The 22756-nt window shown below is 35.6% G+C and overlaps 1 protein-coding gene across 22 annotated transcripts in view; it reads left to right on the plus strand.

The window, feature by feature from the left end:
* Positions 1-22756, plus strand: part of TRDN (triadin) — a 385182-nt gene that overhangs the window by 215394 nt on the left and 147032 nt on the right. For 20 of the 22 annotated variants that reach the window (XM_053222303.1, XM_053222304.1, XM_053222295.1 and 17 more), the window contains 2 exons: positions 9286-9339; positions 16857-16886. In XM_053222303.1, the coding sequence (XP_053078278.1) occupies positions 9286-9339; positions 16857-16886 (84 nt within the window). Of the gene's footprint in view, positions 1-9282; positions 9340-16856; positions 16887-22756 lie in introns of all 22 variants that reach the window. The other 2 variants (XR_008298359.1, XR_008298358.1) reach the window with 1 other exon arrangement.

The raw sequence follows: 22756 nt of genomic DNA on the forward strand, positions 1-22756 counted from the left end.
TTTTTCCAACATCCTCTTTCTTTGACCTTTTTGAAACCTTGTTGATACCTTACTAGCCAATATTGTTCTCAATGGAAAGGCAACTTGAGGCTTTGTGTTTAACCCTTGGAAAAAACTGTAAATTTCATTCTTGTAATTTTAATTCACAACTCCATATTCCATATGACTTTAGAATTTCCTATCTCTTCAGGGGCCATATTTTCCTCCCAATGACCACTCAGTATTTTCACTTGAAGTTCCAACATTGTCTCAAACTCAACATGCATTGTAAACTTTAATTAAATTATGTTAAAAACAATTCTGTTTATCAGGCCCCAAACTTGTCATACTTGAGTAAACAGCCTTCGTTTTCCTCTTCTGTAAGTGTCAAACAAATATAAAAATACTTAATATCTTCTTTTAAATGTCTAACTAACGGTTTTCTTTCTGTTTCCACAAACACTTTCACAGTCTAGACATTGTCATCTTAAAAATAGAGTATTCAGTTTACCTGGCTTCTACCAGGTTATACCCTTTCTCCTAACAATCATCTCTTTAAAACATTGCTGTGCAATTCCCTTTATCAAAAATGCAATGGCTCTTAATGTTCTAAGAAAAAAAGCACATTTTGATTACTGAGATTTCAAGTGAATTATTTTGACCATAATTTAGTTTCAAACAATTTAAAAATTTTTATTTTCACTTCTCACTAACACCAACAATATTCTTCTGCCCCAGCCAGATTGATCAATAATCTCACTTTGCACCTTTCCTTCCCTCACCCCGCTTGTGGCTCTACATTCTCCTTCAAGACTTATTTATCTTCTGCCTCCTTAAAAATTGCCAATACTAAGACTCAGAATACTATACTATTTACTTAGCATTTTTCATATAGTGCTCCTAATGGGTGAAACTAGTTCTTATATTTAGATGTTATGGTGCCTTGTTCATAGTAAATACACAAACAACAAATATTGAATAAAGAATGAGTGATGGACCTCAGTGATTATTTGGAGAAATTTTTTCACATTTAATATCATTGGGTGTAGTTCATTCCCTAAACTCTGTTCAACCCAAGAACAAAATTTAGCAGAAAGTGTTTGCTTAAAAATATACCTCTGAATTGCTTTATTTAGGACACTTTATTAAGGACTCCTTCTTTTTGGAAATCTTTCTAACTTATCAGTGTAATAAATCTACATTTTCTAAACCTTGCTATTTTTACAAGAAACTTAGATTTTCTTTGAATAACATCTTCAGATTTTGACATTTACAGTACTGTACAGAAAAAAAAGACTCAATGAGTCTGAGCAATTTTATGAAGATAATTGCTATCCATTTGCTTTACAATTTTCAGGTATATAACAATGATTTTTCAAACACCTTGTCTCCTTATCATTATTCATTTATTCATGCAAAAACATTTACTGAATGCCTTCTCAGTGCCAAGCACTCTGTTAGAGATTGATGACACAAATAAGAATAAAGCAGTCTTCACTCTCAGTTTTTCCTTCACTATGCTTATTATTTTATTTTTTTGTACAGTTACATTTACACTTACAATTGTTTGTTTACATAACATTTCCAAATTGGGTAATTAGACAAAAAGGGTGTGTGTTTCTTGTTTTCTAGAAAAGTGAAAAACAGAATGATAATATTCATAGACACTGTTTACTAATGTTAGAACAATAGGGACTGGTACTTTTTTAGGGGCTGATTTAGATGGTTCTGGTATATGGTATCATTTAATGAGGAAACCACTCCCCCATTCTATGTGTATGTTATGAGCTAGAGGATTTACCAGTACCTCACCTAATTTTTAAGATTGAAATTTTAACTGGAAAATGTGGCTGAACAGTCAGAAATTGTTTTCATTGTGTTTGTGTGTGTGTGTGTATGTGTGTGTGTATTGAAGAAGCTTATATTCTCAAATAAACTGACTTCTTAAAAAAAATTTTGTTATATTTTTCATGAAGAATCTAAAGTAATCCTTACTAAAGAAATAACTAATTTCTATCGGGAGGGACGCCTGGGTGGCTCAGTCGGTTAAGCGTCCAACTTCAGCTTATGATCTCGTGGTTTGTGGGTTGGAGCCCTGCGTCTGGCTCTGTGCTGACAGCTCAGAGCCTGGAGCCTGCTTTGGATTCTGTGTCTCGCTCTTTCTCTGCCCCTCCCCTGCTCATGCTCTGTCTCTCTCTGCCTCAAAAATACATAAACATTTTTTTAAATTTAAATAATTTCTATCGGGAAAGCAATAATTTTCTAAAACTATAACATTTATTTCAATGAAAATATTAAATATCTACTTGAGTCCTAAGTGTGCTAGGAAGGGTAGGCTTCTCCTAAGAGAATCAGTCCAGTTTGGTGGTCAGAATGCTTGCTTTTAAAATTTTACCAAAGGGAATAATTATTTTATGATAAGGGAGGACTACCAATGTAAACCTCAATAATAAAAAGAAATAAATAATAAAAAAATGCTATCAAAACATAATATCATGTTATAAGCATAATTAAATGCCTATATAAAACATAATATGGGCAAAATTTTCAAATACTCTTATCTGTGTTCACAGTTATTGAAATTAGAAAGGTGGTGTAGAAGGTAGAAAGGGACCAGGAGTGATCAGCTGGGGCTATCTTTGCTTTTGGCAGATCTATTTAGGACTCCTCTAAGACAGGTATCTCTCTATTTGGCATTTCCAAGAATGTAACTTCATATATATGTGTGTGTGTGTGTATATATATATATATATATATATATATATATATATATGATTCTACATATATAGAATATATTCTATTATATATACATATATATGTGTATATATATGTATATAGAATAGAATAGAAGGCTAAATGATCTGTGTCTCATTAATAACTTTTATTTTCATGCTAAAAATTTTCCTTCTTTTAGTCATTTAAATAAATTAATACCTTGGACTTCAACTTGAAATTCTGAATTGTTAATGCTTAAGAATTCTTTCATCTTTACCACATTCTATCCAGACAGCCAGATGATGCCATGAGAGGGGAATGTACATTACTCCAATGGTAAATACTCTGACTGAATTTCAAGATTTTTTCCTGTACTTAATTCTGTCCAAATAATATAAGGAAAAGCTGATTCCATGTGTAGAAACTATAGGTAGAAGCTGACTTAAATTTAATTAAAACATCAAAGCTCTTTGTTTTCAAGTTAAGAAATACTTAGAATGGTTTTGATGGAAAAGATATGTTTTCTTAAAGATTAAGAAAAAATCAAGGGAATATTTTATCAGACATTGAATAATCTTTTTTTTTTCTGAATTAAACTCTATAATGCTAAGGTATTAAGTTAAAGGCCACTTTGAGTCTAAAACAAAATACATTGCTTGATGAAATAAAAATTTCCTGGGGGGAAAAGAAAAGCTAAATTATGCTACCTATTGTAAATGATGCTGCCAGTTTATTTAGATTTTTAACCTCTAGCAATAACAGATTATTTTGATAAATTATTCATGTTTCTGCATTGTTCACCTTTTGCAATTTGCATATCTGGCAGCAAATAGACCCTCCTTTCAGGCTTCTGTCCCCTTGGTCAGACAGGATGGCCGAAGGCTGCTTCATGATTAATCTCATCTCAATAGGGTAATTGTCATACTCAGATGAAGCAATGCCTCTGAAATATGCTTCCCTAGAGCTATGAAGTACAAGAGGCTCGTTTTAAGAGCTTTTAAGCATAGAGTAACTTTTAGTTTAAATGTTAACCTTTCTCTATTTCGGGAATATCTACATCTAAAAATATTATATTTTATAAGAATAGAAAACAAAATTTAGGGCTTAATTTAGCAGTTCATTAGATTGAAGGATGATTTCTCATCAGTGTCTAGAATCTTTTTCAAAAGAGGATGCATGCTTTTTGAGGAATCAAAGAGGGCTCATATTGCTGGCTCAAAGTCTGGCTGCTGAACCAGTAAATATTTCTTTCTTTCCTGGTTTAGAGAAAACTTATTCAACTTTTCTGTTTAGTTTTCTCACCTAATAGCAATCTAAATATCCTGCAGTACTAAAATTAGCAAGACATGGCCTTGAAAATCTGTTTCTGTATCTTTTTTTTTGAAAATTAATGAAAGAAAATTGATTCATAATTTAAGGCCTAAAGAAATGCTTGGTTCATGTCATGCCTTTAAAACAGAATTCCTGAATTTCCAAACCCATGCAAATTGTTGTTGATTTGTTTCAAATAGTGAAATTCTAAAAAATTCCAAATTGCTGCCAGGATTGTAGCAGGACTCACTCAGTGGGTTCCTACCTGAAAAACTGAGCCCCCAGCACAGCGGTGTGTGGCCTTTGTACAATTTTTGCTCCTTTGTCGCCCATATATGGTAACACACAGCCTTAATGAGCCATCTATGTTATAGAGTCTTGAGGACTGTCACCCATGGACACATAACCAGGTTCCCTTCCCTTGCCTCAAGGTTTTCACCACATTACTTATGGAGGAGCGCTACCACAGGATCACATTATTATATAGTGAAAATGAAGTTCTGAAATTCAGAATTAAAACATTTTATGCATATAGCATGATAAATGATCAAAGAGCAAAAAAGGTTGAATTAGTTTTTATCATCTTAAAACTGAAACAGATTCCTGTTTTGTTTTGTTTTTATTTTGAGAGAGAGAGAATGAGAGAGAGAGAAGAGAGAGAGAGAGAGAGCACAGAGGGCCAGAGAGAGAGGGAGGGAGAATCCCAAGCAAGCTCTGCATGGGGCTTGATCCCAGGAACAGTGAGACCATGACCTGAGCTGAAATCAAAAGCCAGATGGACACTTAAGCGACTGAGCCACCCAGGCACCCCCAGATTCCTAAGTTAAATGTTTCATTTAAAACTAGTCAATTAGATTTTTTATGCAATCAATTCTTTACATATTTATGAAGGACAGTTTTTCCCAGTATTTTGCCAGATGCTAGAGTTATGAAGTTGGTTACATAACTAGTCAATGATCAGAGGGAGTCTATAGATTAGGAGGAAGCTACAGTTTTGTAAGTAAATAATTAAAATATTATCACACACTGAAACAGAGATCTGTACTGCAGAATCCAGTGGGCTGGTTATTTAGAAATGACCAAGATGAAGACTAAATCATCAGAAGCCATTAACTACCCTACCACCTGTTGCTACTTATTCTCCTGCCTTTGCCAGATTACTCCTCCCTCTTTCCTCCCACTGTTCCTTTTGTATTTTGCTGTTATTTGTTGAAGTGAAGGTATTTAAATGTTATATAGGGATTACTGATTGTTATTTTTGAAAAAGAAAGTGATCACTCCCAAGTTATTTAAAAGAATAAAAACATTATAAAGTTAATGATTTATTTTGGAGAGGGACTGGGGGGTTGCTTAGAAAATATTTAAAATGTAAGTATGATCACTACAATACTATTATTCTTCATCTATGTCCATTAGTCAAAGACCAGTACTAAACTCAGTATAGCAGTCCATTTGCTGTTAAAGTTATGCAAAGGGACATCTGGCTGGCTCAGCTGGTAGAGCATGTAGCTCTTGATCTCAGGGTTGTGAGTTCGAGATCATTACATTGGGTGTAGAGATTATTTAAAAAGAAAGTTATGTGAAACCTACATTTCAAAACTCAATGAATTTATACTTCATATTAAAAGAAATCAGTGTAGGGGTGCCTGTGTGGCTCAGTCGGTTAAGAGTCTGACTTTGACTCAGGTTGTGATCTCGCGTTTCACTTGTTTCAACCCCGTGTCTGGCTCTGTGCTGACAACTCAGAGCCTGGAACCTGCTTCAGATTCTTTGTCTCCCTCTCTCTCTACCCCTCCCCGCCTTGTGCTCTGTCTCTCTCTCCCTCTCTCTCTCAAAAAAAGTAAACATTTAAAAAAGAAAGAAAACAATAAAAGAAGTCAGTATAAACAGAGTCCTATAGACGAAGAGTTCGATGAAGAGTTCATGATATTAAAGTAGTATTTAAACTTGTGTGTGAAAATTGATTCCTTAACAAAATATTTGCAGAATCATAATATTTTTTCAATTTTGTAAATTGGACTGTTCCATGTGTCTTATCTGATTCATGACAATTTGTTTATATAAACACATGTTTCAGGAACCTAAAAATACTAACTTACTAACTCCTCTGATGATTTTCTGCTAAAACATTCCAAGTAAATTATACTGGCACATTAATCTGGGTCTATCCTGTCTCCTTATCAATTTCAGAATTATTATAAGTTTTCATTAATTTTCCTATCATCTGATGTTTTAATTTAAGTCATCGTATTTTATTTAAAACACATAACTATAAAAATTATCAAATAAAACCTAGAGAATGATGAAATCACTTGCTATAATAAAATTTTCATTTGGGATCCATGTAGAGGAGATAGTGAGTGATACAGAGAAAATAAGACTGGCCATCACTTGACAATTGTTAAATGGGTGCTAAGAACATGGAGCTCATTATACTTTCTTCTTTAGTTTTATATATATTTGAAGTTTTTCCAAATAAAAAGTTCCTTTTGCAGATGGCAGTGATAAAATCCAGAAATATTATTTATAATAAAGATTTTATGGATTTGATGTGTTTTCAGTCTTATGCGATTTTTGGTGTGGGTTTAATGCTGTGCATTTATTGTCTCAGAGTTAACTGCTTCCTTAAAGACTTGTGGTTTTGAAAACTGAAATGCTGTACACAAGCAGATATCAAATCTGATCACCTCTGCATATGTCCTCAATAGATTTGAGGCTGATGTCGGGTAGATGCAAGTTGGCAGACTTTTTGGAAAGCATTTGGTTTTAAACTTTTAATTTCTACTAGGATGTAGTTAATATAATAGTTGTGAATCAATATAAACTGATGTAAAAGCTTGAGATCAGAGAAAGAGTAAATGGAATTAGGAGTGATAAATAATATTTTACTGCCACAGACTTGAGAATTAGCTCCATTAAAGTTATTCCTTTGTGGGTGGACATTGTCTGTAGAATGACCCCTTTAAAATAACACCTTTTATCTGTGAACAGTATCATTTTTTAATTTTTTTAAATTTTATTTTAGAAAGAGAGAGTGTGTGTGTAAGGGGTGGGAAGAAGTGGGGAGGATCTGGGGGGAATCGGACAGAATCTCAAGCAGGCACCACCTTTAGCTTGATCTCATGACCCTGGGATCATGACCTGAGCCAAAATCAAGAGTTAGATGTTCATCCTACTGAGCCACCTAAGCATCCCTGGGAACAGTATCTTTAATGTATCACTGTGCATTAGCAGATTGGTGGATTTTTAGGGAGTGGGGAAGAGGGAACAGAAAGAAGAGCCCATAGGATATGAGCCCTTAAAACATGCTCACTCAATGTGCACACAGATACCTGGTAAGGTTAGTGAAGATGTGACTCTTGAGAGTCTGTCACCTGTCAGGATACTCAAATGGAAAATGCTGAATGGTCAGGGGCATGATCTGATCCCTGCCCACTGAGGGAGAAAGCAGATGACAGAGTAACGAATGATCAACAGGAGAAGTAATAGAACCCTAAGAAAAGTTCCCCATAATTCACAGTTGGGTGTATGGAGTATTCCAAAAGATTTAGGTGTGGAGGGATCTTTTAGGAGCAGTGATCTGAGAAAACATAAAGGAAAAAGAGAAGATAGGAAAATCAGCTGTTAAAATTCTAAGGTACTATACTGACCACAATTTTTAAATCTTCTTTTTAAAAATTAGGAACTACCTTACAATTCTCTGCTATGTTAAGATCTTTAAAGAAGGAAACACCATAGCAGGCTAGGGTACTTCTGATGATCTTTTGGACCTATTCTTTCATCCTTTCATCTATTTTTTTCATTTACCAATATTTGTTAAGTAGCTACTAAAAGCTAGTCACTTAGGTTAGAGGAAGGTTAGGTAAGGTTAGAGGAAACTTAAAAATTCAATATCTGTATATAAATCTTGGCTAACTATTGAGGTGATTTATCCTAGGTGTGACAAAAATAGCACTAGCATGAAGCTGGCATGGATTTTTCCTCAAGAAAAAAATGACAATTAATAATAATGAGATTATAGGTAAAATCAAATCAATTTAATTTGGCAAAAGATATTTTCTCAGAATGATAAATAGGGTAATAATAAAAATTATATGTGAGTCAAATAAGATTTCTTTTATAAAATGCAGAATAAAAATTGGCATTTTCATAATCCTGAAAATTATGATATAAATGAATAATTAACCCACCAACAAGAGGTGAAGCATAAGTTAGAAATTAAACCTCTTTTGTTTGCCCAGAAGAACATGGAAACTTTGATTCTTTGCAAGTTATTCTGACACAATCTTATAACTCTAACGGTGTAATATTAAATAAGCTGTAATCAACAGTTGATGATTAAATGAAAGATTGAATATATATGTATATATATGTGTGTATATATATATATATATATATATATATATGTATTAGCTACCACATTTACACATTGCTTAATGTATACACATAATAGGTCCTAAATAAACACATGATGAATGAATGAATAAAGGTCAGCATCTATAACAAATGACCAAATCTTCATTCCCATATTATTAAATGATAATTTAATTATCAAAAACTTACAGAAGATAATTATGAAATCATTATTGAGTAAAATGGGAAATAAGCATTTATATTTATAATCTTTATTTCCCCTTTACTTTTCATGCTAATTAAATAATTAAGTAGTTATCACATGTGTTTTTGTATCCTGTTTCTTTAAAGAGAAAAATCTGAAAAAATCAGAAACCTAAGACAAGAAAGAAGAAAGATTCAGAATGAAGTTTTCTTATTCCGTCACAATGCATACTGTCACCGGGACCTCATGAATAGTGGAGTCGTGGCGGGCATGCCAGCGGTACAGGGAATGGCATCTTGAGTCAGACTGGTAGTGCATCTTGGGAGTTCTGGACTTTATCCACATATTAGTCACTCAGTGAACTTCTATGAAACACTTTATGCCTACCTGTTCCATCCATTTCAAAGCACTGATAATACAGAAATAGTTTACAAAGAATTCTGAGATTTTCAGATTCAGGTGGCAAACAAATGCAAAGTGTGCCATGGCCAGACAACAATAAGGCAGTTTTGGGAAACTTTTTTTTTTTTTTTTTGGTCTCAATAAGCTTAATTCTTAATGATCCCTCTAACAATTGTATTCATTTCATAACAAAAATTCCGAGTGCCAAGGGCAATGTTTTTTATGTCTGTTTTTGATTTTCTACTCTCCCCCTTTTGGGGGGTTAAATATCTTTCGGAAATAGATCGCCATGGTAATTTATTTATCTTTTTCTTTATAAGAGCCAGGGAAAGCTCCTGAAACCAAACAAGGGACTACAAAAGTTGCAGCACAAGGTAAGCAATAAAACACTTCAAACATTCTATTTCTTTCTTTTTAGAAAGTACATAGCACTTTGAACAAAGCAAAAGCTGTTTATTGCAGAATAGCACCATCTGCTGGGTTATTACAGAAAATATTGTTGCATTAAAATACACATTTCAAGTATTTTATTTTTAGTACTTGGAGGAACCATAAAGGACCCAAGAGTTAGTATGTTGACTCCAAGTCTCAGTCATGGAGCTTTTAGTTATGTTTCTAAAAATAAGCCATATATTGATAGATGATAGAAAGATTGGTAGAGATTTACAAATAAATATAATTATTTCAATGTTTCCTTTGTGTAACTTGTGTCAAATTAGAAAACTTAGTCAGAATGTTATAAAGTTAAAATTATTTCATCTATACCAAGATTGCAGAAATTGGGTTCTGGATATGACTGCAAAGTAATCTCCCTAGTTTTTAGGAGCCATGTGAGAAAATCAGTTCCATCACTTACAAATATTTTGGAGTCATCAGAAGTGGTTTCCTTTAAGAGATCTTTAAAAACATACTGATTCTTTAAAGCATCAGTTTGGGAAAGATACTTCTTTTAAACAATTTTTCTATAAAGTTATTTTTTAACCATCATCCAAAATCACATCCTTTGAGAAAGCTATTCTAAATCTTGTAACTCCAAGTCAACAGACTGGAATATGAATTATGTGACCATTATTCTTAAACCATGAGGAGTAATCTGATGTAGGTATAAGGGAAGGACACAACTATTCTGCCTTTTGTCATCTACAAAAACTTTGCAGAATTTAGGGGGGAAAAGGGGTAAAATGTTTAATAGAGAATATTTTTTTACTTTTTAAGTTTTTATTTTAATTTGTTAGTTGGCATCCAGTGTTATATTGGTTTCTGGTGTACAATACAGTGATTCAACAGTTCCATACATCACCCAGAGCTCATCATGACAAGTGTACTCCTTAGTCCCCATCACCTTGTTAACCCATCCCACCACTCCACTCCAGTAGAGAAGATCTTTACTTTCTTGCCCACTACATTATACAATACGAGCAATAAAGGATATGCATTTAGGTGGTATTGCATTTGTTTCTGGGAAGAAGGCCTTTGTAGCAGACTCCTCAGCATATGACATATAACGTGGTTGCATTTAATCCTGGACCCAACTATGTGCAGAATCATCCTGGTAAATACTGGTTACATGGGTTGACTGCATTCCATTCCACTGACCCAATGATGTTATTTATAAGTAATGTATCCTAAGAGGGCTGGGAGCTATGATACTAATGTTTAATTTTCATTTGATCATCATTTGATCATTTCTTTGTTTAAGAAAACAGAATCTTCTTTAGGAGAATTTTAATAGAGACTATAACAAATATTACGGGAGGCAGAAAGGACAAATATTATCACTTTTGGTTTTTATTCATGAAAATGCAACTCGGAGTCAGGTCCTCAAGTGTCATGGTTAATATAGAGATGTTATCATAAAAAACGAAACAACAACAGCAACAAAACAAAACAAAAAAAAAGCAAAACCAACCAACCAACCAACCAAACAAACAAACAAAAAAAACGCTTGCCCTGGGACACTTCTGCTTTGATTGAAGCTCCTGAGGACTTCGTGGTATGGAACTGCCACTTGAGGCAAGAGTTTAATGCTGCTTTAGTCTCATATTAGAGGAATTCAAGGGGAGGAAATTGCAGAGATATCTGGAAACTTGCTTCACATTTGAGCTTCAGACCTTGGGCTCTTCATTTTTGCATTCCAACTCTGCTGGACAAGGAAGCCTCAGAAATTATTCTTTTGGAATAAAAGACTTACTGTTGAGTCTTTAATACCGTGGAGTTTCAAAGTCTTGTTAGAGCCGTTCTTTTAAGAAATTAGGTAAGTGTGTTGATTAAACATAGTGCACAAAGCACCGTTCACTAGAATGGCAATGACACATCAAAAGAGGGACACTTCAAGCAGGAATAAATGTCACTTGTGTTGTGCACATCTTCCATAGATCTTTCTTAAGTTTTATAATACCATAGTCATATTATTAATCATGCATAGAAATAATTAATATTTGCATATACTTTATTAGAAGACAGAGCTTAAGCACAATTGGCAGTATTGCTCTAGCAGAAGCTGATATTTTTGAAGTAAACAATATCTTTTTTTTAATGTTTATTTATTTTTGAGAGACAGAGAGAAAAACGAGAGAGCGAGTGGGGAAGGACAGAGAGAGGGGGAGATACAGAATCTGAAGCAGGCTCCAGGCTCCGAGCTGTCAGCACAGGGCCTGATGGGGGCTCAGACCCACAAACCGTGAGATCATGACCTGAGCCAAAGTCAGGCGCTTAACTGACTGAGCCACCCAGGCACCCTGATATTTTTGAAGTATAAAGTGACAAAATTGATAATGATGCTTATATTGTGGTAAAAGACTAGAATATATCTCTTCATTTATTTATTTTTTAAACTTTTTTAACAAAGGGAATATTTGATATCTAGTTTTATATAAGCTGTGTGTAAATATGTAAATATTTTGCTCTATTAATATTTATCACACATTTTTTGGAAGTATATTAAAAAATTTAAGAAAGTTTTGAGACACTGAGAAGTATATGAAAAAAATGACTCTATACTATAGATTATAAGTTGGAGATACAAGAAATTGAAATAATAACATAAATAGAATATCATGTAATGCTGAATTGACTTGTAGAGATAATAAATGTCATATTAGTTAAGACAAAGTGATTTTTAGTGAGTTGGGTTGAGGAATTCTTAATGGATGAGGAGAGGATGACTTCATGTGGGCTTGGAGCATGACTAAAGAATAAACTGGCAGTAAAATAGCATTGCTAGTGTAGATGGCTTTAAATAAAGAGTTAGTGATAATTGTGAAAGGTTATTGTCATTATCAAGTTACGAGACAACCTCAACTATGATGGTGTCAGTGACTTCGGAAAGCTGCAACTAAGTTGGATATTTTGAAAAAACGCTAATTGATAGAAGATACACAATGAAACAAGAGAAGCTTAAAACAGTACTGAGCTTTTAAGGCTGGGTGAATAGGATGATTTAATTGTCAAAAATAAGTCCGAGGGAGGGCACCTGGGTGGCTCAGTTGGTTAGGAGTCTGACTTCCACTCAAGTCATGATCTCACAGTTGGTGTGTCCAAGCCCCGGGTCGGGCTCTGTGCTGACATCTTAGAGCATGGAGTCTGCTTGAAATTTTGTGTCTCCCTGTCTCTGGGCCCCTCACCCACTCGTGTTCTGTCCCTCCCTCTCTCTCTCTCTCAAAAATGAATGATCATTAAAAAAAAATTAAAAAAATAAATCCCGGGGAAAGGAACTAACTTAAGGGAGAAGATGAGGATTCATTTTTCGGTGGATTTATGCTGAGCAGATGGAGGGTCATCCATGCAGTGAATTTTCTGTATAGCCCGTAAGAACTAGGTGGGAGATCAATCTGATTCATAGACATTACATAATAAATTGTGTTGAAGAAATGGAATTAGACTAAAATGGAAAAGTGAGAAGAAAAATAGGAATTTTTTAAAATTAGGCAGATGCAATGGTTGGGCAGACACCTGCTGACAATGAAATGCTCAAGGAAGGACAGAAGTTACAACAGAAATCACCTTAAAAGATGAGTCTATATGCATCATATATTCATCTGTGTTAGCGTATTTCCAGTGCCTTTTTTCCCCCTTTGGATTTCTAAAGCAAACATTAAAAGTCTTTGATATATTATAGATAGAAAATAGAAAGAGAACAAGACAACTAAAATGTTAACCATTGCAGTCTCATTGGAATATGAAAACAAAGAGTCCAATAATGAAGAATCATGTCTACTCAGCAGATTCAGGGTCATCGAGCCACATAATCCAGTGAAATAGAATTAGGCGAGTTGAATGAGAGTCTGCAGTGGGACACATGGAACAAAAGTTAGAAAACCGTTCTGGAAGCAGCTGGATCCCGAAAGCCTGGTTTGGATTAACTTCTGGAGTGGAATCCAGCTTGACAGACCACATGGCTTTCCAGATGGCTGTGAATAAAAGCCACTCATTTTAAGGAACACAGGGCAAGAAGCAAAGCCAGTGTCAACTATGAAGGAATAGGCCAAACTTTTTCATTCAACTCTTGTTACTGTAGAGTTTAAAACCAAAACTATTGAAGAATATGAAAGTAGGAAAGAGGAACACTTATACACATACCCACATGCCTGCACTTGCATATGAATGCGTTGTTCTTCTTAGATTATTTTAGAAATTAAAAAAAAAATCTGCAAAAGATTTTGCCTATTTTTGGAGGGCTTTTCTTCTCTGTAGAATTCAGAAGAGATAACGGGTTTTCAAAATGCATTCATGTCCTCAGTCCTTTTTCTGGCATTGGTTGTCCTCAACGAGTGTGTTTATTGCTAAACTGGTGAAGTTTAGGGCCACTCTCTTGCCAGGGCCTCTCCCAGGACTCTCTGGGCAGCATTTTTTTCTTTAAAGTTTATTTATTTTGAGAGAAAGAGAGTGCGCTAGGGAGGGGCAGAAAGAGAGGGAGAGAGAAAATCCCAAGCTGGCTGCATGCCATCAGCATGAAGCCTGACCTGGGGCTTGAATCCACAAACTGTGAGATCATGACCTGAGCCAAAACCAAGAGTCGGACACTTAACCAACTGAGCCACCCAGGTGCCCCTGCTTTTATGGTTTTAATTTATATTTTATTCATATATATATATATATATATATTTTTTTTTTTTTTTTTTTTTTTTTGAGAGAGAGAGCATGAGCTGAGGAGGGACAGAAAGACAGAGAGAGACAGAGACTCCCAAGGAGGCTCCACCCCATCAGCATGGAGCACGATGCTGGGCTTGATTTCATGAATCACAAGATCCTAACCTGAGCTGAAATCAAGAGTTGAGCATTTAATCAACTGAGCCACCCAGCTGCCCCTGGACAGCAATTTTTTAATTTTTTTTAAAAATTTATTTATTTATTTTGAGAGAGAGAGAGAGAAAAAGTAGGGGAGGGACAGAGAGAGGGAGGAAGAGAATCTGCACTGACAGTGCAGAGCCCAATGTGGGGCCCAAACCCATGAACTGTGAGATTGCGACCTGAGCTGAAACCAAGAATCAGACACTTAACTGACTGGGCCATCCAGGCACCCCTGGACAGCAATTTTTAATTTGTGAATTTGTGTTATTTTGCTTTTGTTTAAAGAGCTCTCTACCTAAATCTTTTGATCCAACTTATTAGAGACTCAAATATTGGGAAATAGTGTCAAGATAATTATATAGGAGAAAAGCAAAATATGTCTCTTGCAGTAAATTAAAGGACAAATCCATTTCACTTTTTTCTTTACTATACAAATTCCAGGCAAAATACAAAAATTAGTGAATTCCAGAATCAAAATGTTTACTTATTGGATGATTTTGAAAATTATAAACCTTCTTGGAGGAAATTCATACTTATAAAGTAAAGCACTAACAACAAATAAATCTACTGAGTCAAACCTGTAGGGTTTGCTGAAATTATGCCTCATGGCTTTGAAATCTATCAGGTGTTGCTCATATCTTCCACTTCTTTGTAGTTGTCTTCATTACTATCCTCATTATGTCATTGGAATAGACAGATGCTTTAACTTAAAAAATATTATAAATGTAGATCCTTTATACATTTTGTATCTTACAGTTAAAATCCTATTAAAAGGAACAAATGTTACAAGGTAGAATTATTTTGGTTGCAAAATATTTTTTTACTACAAAAGTAACAACGCTTAATGACATTTAGAAAATAGAAAACAAAATAACCTATAATAAATTAAATTAATAAATTTAAAGATAGTCCCTTTCAGTCTTTTGTTCCTGACTTTTAGACCTCTTAGTTGTTTTCTTTTTTTTTTTAATTTTTTTAAACATTTATTCATTTTTGAAAGGTAGAGAGAGACAGAGTGCGAATGGGGGAGGGGCAGAGAGAGAGAGGGAGACACAGAAACAGAAGTAGGCTCCAGGCTCCGAGCTATCAGCACAGATCCCCACGCGGGGTTCTAACTCACGGACCGCGAGATCATGACCTGACCTGAAGTCGGCCATTTAACCGACTGAGCCACCCAGGCGCCCCTGTTGGTTGTTTTCTGTATGAGCCTGTGCAAACCATTTACTGCCTGTAATGTAGGTTTCTTTTTTTTTTTTTTTCAACGTTTTTTTTTTTATTTATTGTTGGGACAGAGAGAGACAGAGCATGAACGGGGGAGGGGCAGAGAGAGAGGGAGACACAGAATCGGAAACAGGCTCCAGGCTCTGAGCCGTCAGCCCAGAGCCTGACACGGGGCTCGAACTCACGGACCGCGAGATCGTGACCTGGCTGAAGTCGGACGCTTAACAGACTGCGCCACCCAGGCGCCCCTGTAATGTAGGTTTCTTACTCTGGGCTGCTTTCCTCAAAAGACTACTGTGAAACCCCAGTGAGAAGATGCTTTAGTAAACGTAGCCCAGACTAAACACCCAAAGTAGTCTTACGTGTTGGTTCTAAGTGGTCCCCCAAATTCTTTTTTTTTTTTTTTTTTAGTTTATTTGTTTATTTTGAGAGAGAGTGGAGGGGGCAAAAAGAGGGAGAGGGGAAATCTCAAGCAGGCTCCGCACTGTCAGCATGGAGCCCACTTGGGGCTCAATTTCACCGAACCATGAACTGAAACCACTGAGCCACCCAGGTGCACCAGTCCCCCAAATTCTAATTCACTCAAGCAGGATTACTTTAAGGAGATGTGCACAGTCTCTGATTCAACCTGTGTGACCTAAGGCTTCTTTGAGTGGGTTTGGCTCCTGAATGAACTTTATACAAAACCAGGAGTCATCCTATTTGGAGCAATCCCCAGCTAACCCTACGTGTTTTTGGTAGCAAACACATGTTACAACCTAGATCCAGATTTAGATTCATGATCCAGGATTAGATGAAATCCACCACAGAGGAAGTCAGAATTCAAAGATGATTAAAATGTGCTATGCCTTTTCCCCGTGTAAAGGTGGCATACATTTGCTGAAAGGAGGATGGGACTGTCATTACCCCTTGCTGAAATGGTACCTTTTAAACACAACTACTGTAAATGTGTATAATAAACTGGTATACAATTTCTTAGTAGTTAGGCAGAGATGATTTATAAAATATTACTTTCATTTTGGGCATAGATCTATTCATATTCTTCTAGAAGTGTTTGTGGTTTTCTCAGATATAAGAATTTCAAACCTAAGATGAACTTATACTAAACATATACTGTACTTCTTAATTTGACTTCTTGTCTATGTTATGACATACTTTTTAATTCTTTTTTGGTTTTATGCTTATATCTGAGTTATTAAAAAACACTCATATGAAATAATATTTTCAGGTTATTCTCTTATTGCAGATTTGGATGGATTAATTTGTGCATAGATATCCACTCAATTTATAAATACATGGAATGCTTTCTCATATTCCCAGGAGTATTCTGAAGAATGATCATTTACTATGTCTTAACATGATTTTATTTATCTTATTTCAGCAACAGCTAAAAAAGATGAAAAGAAGGAAGGTATGTTTAATGCAAAAATTCCACTATGCCTTTTATGTAAACAATTTACCAAAATTCAGAGTTGAGTTTTGACTACCATCTTGTCTGTATTTCCTTTAGATAACTGGAACTATATTATGTATACATTTCTCATGAATGTATTTTTGTACTTTACCTCATGTAAATGGGTGAACTACTTTTCAAAAAAATTTTTTTTCATTTAAAAAATTTTATTTATTTAAAAATTTTTTTTCAATGTTCATTTATTTTTGAGACAGAGAGAGACAGAGCATGAGTGAGGGAAGAGCAGAGAGAGAGGGAGACACAGAACCCAAAGCAGGCTCCAGGCTCTGAGCTGTCAGCACAAAGCCTGAAGCGGGGCTCAAACCCACGAATCATGAGATCGTTACCTGAGCTGAAGTCAGACACTCAACTGACTGAGCCACCCAGGTGTCCCATGTTTATTTATTTATTTTGAGAGAGACAGAGACAGCATGAGTGTCAGAGTAGTGGAGAGAATCCCAAGCAGGCTCCTCATTGTCAGCACAGAGTCCAATGTGGGGCTTGAACTCACAAACCATGAGATCGTGACCTGAGCCGAAATCAAGAGTTGGTCACTTAACCGACTGAGTCACCCAGGTTGCCCCTCAAAAACAAATTTTAAATCTCATCTCTCTCAAGATAAAGGAGATAAAACATAACCTCTCAAAATCTCAGAACTTTTACTCTATTAACCACTAATCTCTGACACTAACCAGCAACTGATGCTACTTTGGTCTATTAAGTTGCAAATAAGTTATAGTCCATCCCCTGCACACCACCTCCTTTTGTCAGAATGTCCTGAGATGGAGTAAAATATTCTTGCTGTCAAAGAAAACTTGCACCCAATAGAATTTAACAGGTAAGGAAGATTTTATTTAAGACTCTTGCAATAGGACTCAAGTCCATTGTAATAGGAGAAGTTGAACTCTCAACACCACTGAAACAAAAAGCCTAAGAATTTTAAAGCTCTGAGATTAGCTAGTGGAAAGGTACTGGAGGACACAGGGTGGTTGGGGCATGGGGTGCGAGTCATTGTGATTAGGCCATCTGTGTTACCAGTTGTTGCTTATTGAAGTTAGGCTCCTACCTTCCCATAGAGATTGGGAGATAGTGGCACTGTGTCCTTTGATGATTACATTTCAAAAGGATGCTTCATCAGTCCTGAGAAAGATACTTCTCGGTATAGACAATTTATATTTGAAAGGAACAGGGAAAGAATGTACAATTGCAAGTTTTCTAGGGGCGCCTGGGTGACTCAGTCAAAGTGTCAACTTTGGCTCAGGTCATGATCTCATAGTTTGTGGGTTGGAGCCCCGCATCACGCTCTGTGTTGACAGCTCAGAGCCTGGAGCTTGCTTCAGTTTCTGTGTCTCCCTCTCTCTCTGCTCCTCCCTTCCTCATGTTCTCTCTCTTTCTCTCAAAAATAAATAAACATTAAAAAATTTTTAAAAATTACAATTGCAAGTTTTCTAAAGCAAATGTACTAATAAAAGGGAAATCGAGGGTCTATAACATGTCTAAAATTTAGTCAAGCTAAGAGAAATACTAAGGTCATCTCAGTCACAATGGTTTTATTTAGAGAGGTATTTCTTATGCACTCTGACAGTTCTTAGACAGGATCTAAATATCACCACTGTTTATTAATCCAGGCTTATTTTCTTAGTAAAAATAGTATGAAGATACAAGCAATCATTGCCAACTTTGAAAATGACAGTTGTATCCAATTAATGTTATGTAATTTGAGAAAAATGCAAAGCAAGTGTTATATTTAATATTTAGTATCATCAGAATTTTGCATAATCATAGTTTGGGAGTCACATTCTGCTTCTATTAAACAAGAATCTAAGAGTTCATGGATATGAGACAGAAAAAATATTTTAGTTGGTCATTATTTGTTCAGAGAGAGAAAAACGATGGTATCATAATAAAGCCTAAAAAGACACATTAGTATGTTTGTTTTCAAGAGATTGAAATCAGTATTAATTACGCATGTACACATAGCAAATCTTTCAGTATATTCTGGAAATTATATCACTTACATGATCAACACTGTGATGAGGATACAGATATGTTACAAGAAAAAAAGAGGTAGTAAGTTTTTGATAAGACAGTAACTACTCAAAATGTTAACTACTTTGATAAGACACTACTCAAAAATGTTAATCTTTCTCCCACCATTCTTTCTTGGGAATAAAGAACAATTTACCATTTAAGTTAAGAAAAAGAATAATATGAACAGTTATTTTTCCATTTGTTAGCATTCAAACCAAAGTATTAAAAGACTTTTGGGTATATACAACAGTAGTCAAATTACTAACTGAACAACTTTAGGCTATATATGATTCTTTTTTCTCATTGCTATGGCTCCTGGATTTTTTTGTTCTATTTTCCCTGAATTTGCTGCCTCATTTTCTTTTTCTTTTTTTGAGAAATTGTTTGTAATCAGTATGCAATATTTGGAAGAGCTTGGAGAGCTTGGGTAGAGCTTTGCCATGGAGATTCAAGTGATCCAGTGTCCACCACCAACTATAAAATGTATAAAGTACATACCCCTATTATTATTAGTAGTAGTATTATCATTATCATTATCATTATCATTATTATTATTATTATTATTGGTATTGTTTTCAAAGAGTTTCATGGATTGTCTTTTATCTCTTATTTGGAAAAGTTTTGTAATTGTGAATATTACGATGTTTAAGAAAAAGACAGCTATCTAGAATAATTTTCATTGTTTCCAGTGTATAAATGGAGAACAGACTCAATGTCCAGCTATTCTAGCCAGCCATTTGATTTTGTTTCATGAGCTTCTATTTCCCTTTCTCCTGTTAAGCAGGGCTGAGAGGTATATGGACATAAGTTTCTTGGCTCTTGTTTCTTATTTTCTATAATCTCAATAAGATTATTGCAATCTTTTCCTAGAGGCAGGAAGCACACGTTTATCCAAATGAGACATAGTTAGTACAAATAACCAGATACAATTTGGATTTTCAACATTTTCCTTATACAAAGTTTATTTCTACTCACATGCAAACTTTTGGGGTATAAATCAAAGATATTAATGGTTGACAGCTTTCCTAGAGAAGAAGAGAATGAGGAGGGCTTTAAGAATTAATTAGAATGTTCTGTGAAGTTCTTTTGTTAGTGAATTATAAAATGCAGAAACAAAAGTGCATACCAATGATCTGTGCACCGGGGGGCAAAGGGTTTCTTGCATAGTGAACTCTGAAGATTTGTTTTTCATCTTAAGATCTTATCCCCCTATGTCCCATCAAGTCTCTTTTAGAAACCTTAAGAAGAGAAACCCTTGGCTGCACTGAGCTTTGCCCATCACTTTTACTGTTCTTTGGACTTTGGGCATCAGAGCAACCATATCTTAGCTTAAGTGGAGTGACATTTTTGAATATTCAACTGGGGTCCTTTTGCAAGCCCTTTTCTACTGAAATTTCCCTTGTATGCCACTCTTTCTCCCCTTACAGACATTTTACTTGTTATCTGTTAACACATATTCTTTCTTATTTTCCATTAGTTCTCAAAGTCAAGTTCCATTAAATTGCATTTTTCACTATAAAATGTGCTTATTCTCTATTTCTTCTTATGTCATTGCCCCACTCTCCTTGTAGACGAGGAGACTCAAATTCTGGGGTAAGCTTCAATCACTGTTACTCCTTTGCCCCTGGCATTTTGTCTTCCAGAATTTTTAATTTGGTTGAACTCTCTTTGGTTAATCTTGTCTAAAATAATTAGAATGGCTGATCTTCATTCACAGCTTCCAGCCCTCTAGCTTTCACCTTACATTGCCGCTTGTGATCTCACATTAGTTTTTCTAACTTCTCATGTGGACCAGGGTAATCATCTCTGAAGTCACAGGTCCTCAAAATGTGGTCAAGGACTCTTGGGGGTCCCGGAGACCCTCTCGGTGGTTCCTCAAGGTCAAAACTATTTTTGTAAAAACATGAAGTCATCGTGTGCCTTGTTCATTCTCATCCTCCCATGAGTATGCACTGGCATTTTCCAGAGGCTACATAATTTGCGATTCTGCAACAGATTGAATACTTAAGCAGATATGCAAATCCAACCATCTTCTCATTAAGCTAGACATTAATAAGATTCACAAAAATGTAGAACAAAGTCACTCATCTCACCATTTTTTTTGTATTGGAAAATATATTTGTCATAAAAATATTTATGTTAACATGTAACATGTTTATTCTTTTTTTTTTAATTTTTTAACGTTTAATTATTATTATTAGAGAGAGACAGAGCATGAGCCTGGGAGGGGCAGAAAGAGGTGGATACACAGAAACCGAAGCAAGCTCCAGGCTCTGAGCTGTGAGCACAGAGCCCGATGTGGGGCTTGAACTCACAAACCATGAGATCATGACCTGAGCCAAAGTCGGATGCTTAACCAACTGAGCCACCCAGGCGCCCCTATTCTTTTTTTTTTAATTTTTTGTTCTTTAACATTTATTTATTATTGAGAGACAGAGAGACACAGAACATGAGCAGAGGAGGGTCAGAGAGAGAGGGAGACACAGAATCTGAAGCAGGCTCTAGGCTCCGAGCTGCCAGCACAGAGCCCGATGTGGGGCTCGAACCCACGAACGGTGAGATCATGACCTGAGCCGAAGTCGGCCGCCCAACCGACTGAGCCACCCAGGCGCCTCAGCCCCTATTCTTTTTTAATAAGCACATAAGCAAATATATTTTTTAAATTTTTCTCAATTTTAATATTTTTAGGTTTATTTATTTATTTTGAGAGAAAGAGACAGAGACAGAGACAGAGAGAGTCCCAAGTAGGCACCAGACTGTCAATGAAGAGCCTAAAGCAGGGCTTGAACCCACCAACGAGGAGATCATGACCTGAGCCTAAATCCAGAGCCAGATACTTCACCCACTGAGCCATTCAGGTGCCCTTCAACCTTAATTTTTAAAATTATAAGTATCAATGGATAGAAACTGCATAAATAAAAGCTGTTTGGGATCTTTTAAAATTGTGAAGAAGTTAAAAGATTTCTGAGATGAAAAGTTTGAGAATCTCTAACCTAAGTAATAATCCTGCCTATAACATTTTCTCTAATACTTTCCTCAAAATATTCAATTGGCTTCATAAAATTTTTCCTGTTTTTACCTACTTAAAATATTCAGTAGTTTCACCTCAACCACAAAATATAGTCTACAGGTCTTAACCTCTAATCCAAGTCCTTATGGTCTGTTTTCTGACCTCCTGTCATGCACACAGCTAGGCAAAGTCAAAGCCAAGGCCTAAATAATTCCACCAGTAAAGATACAATGAGCCCTCTTGAGATAGAGACAATTCATTACTGTCATGGTCAGCAAAAGTAACAGTATCTGAAGGTGTCAGCACGTCATGGTTCTTGTCGTACACAACAAAAAATGATGACACCCCCAAAAAGAGGCCAGAGAATGCAACACAAGTTAAGAACATTTCAGTGGTGAGGAGCCAATGCTAGACCACATACACTCACATGGTTTATGGTGTGCAATTCTATTCTCAAGGGTTCTAGGCAGGAGAACTCAGGAGGCAATAAGAGGCTGCCTATGACAGCCTCCCATCCTATTATGTTCTGGAAAGATCATGAGGCATTCCACAGAGACTCACATTAGCTATGGTTTAAAACTTGGCCTGTATGGCTTATATGGATATGTGCACAACCATCATGGTACCATGGTGGAATCTTTTCCCTATACTTCTATCCACTTTCTTTCTTTATGTATTACATATTTCTATACCAAGTCATTCTCAACTTTTAACATAGAACTTGCTATCTTGCCTTTGTGCCTGCTGTCATCATAGTAGACTTTATCCTTTCCTTTTCCTTCAACGT

This window comes from Acinonyx jubatus, chromosome B2 (genome assembly GCF_027475565.1).
Source record: "Acinonyx jubatus isolate Ajub_Pintada_27869175 chromosome B2, VMU_Ajub_asm_v1.0, whole genome shotgun sequence".
Lineage (NCBI taxonomy): Eukaryota > Metazoa > Chordata > Mammalia > Carnivora > Felidae > Acinonyx > Acinonyx jubatus.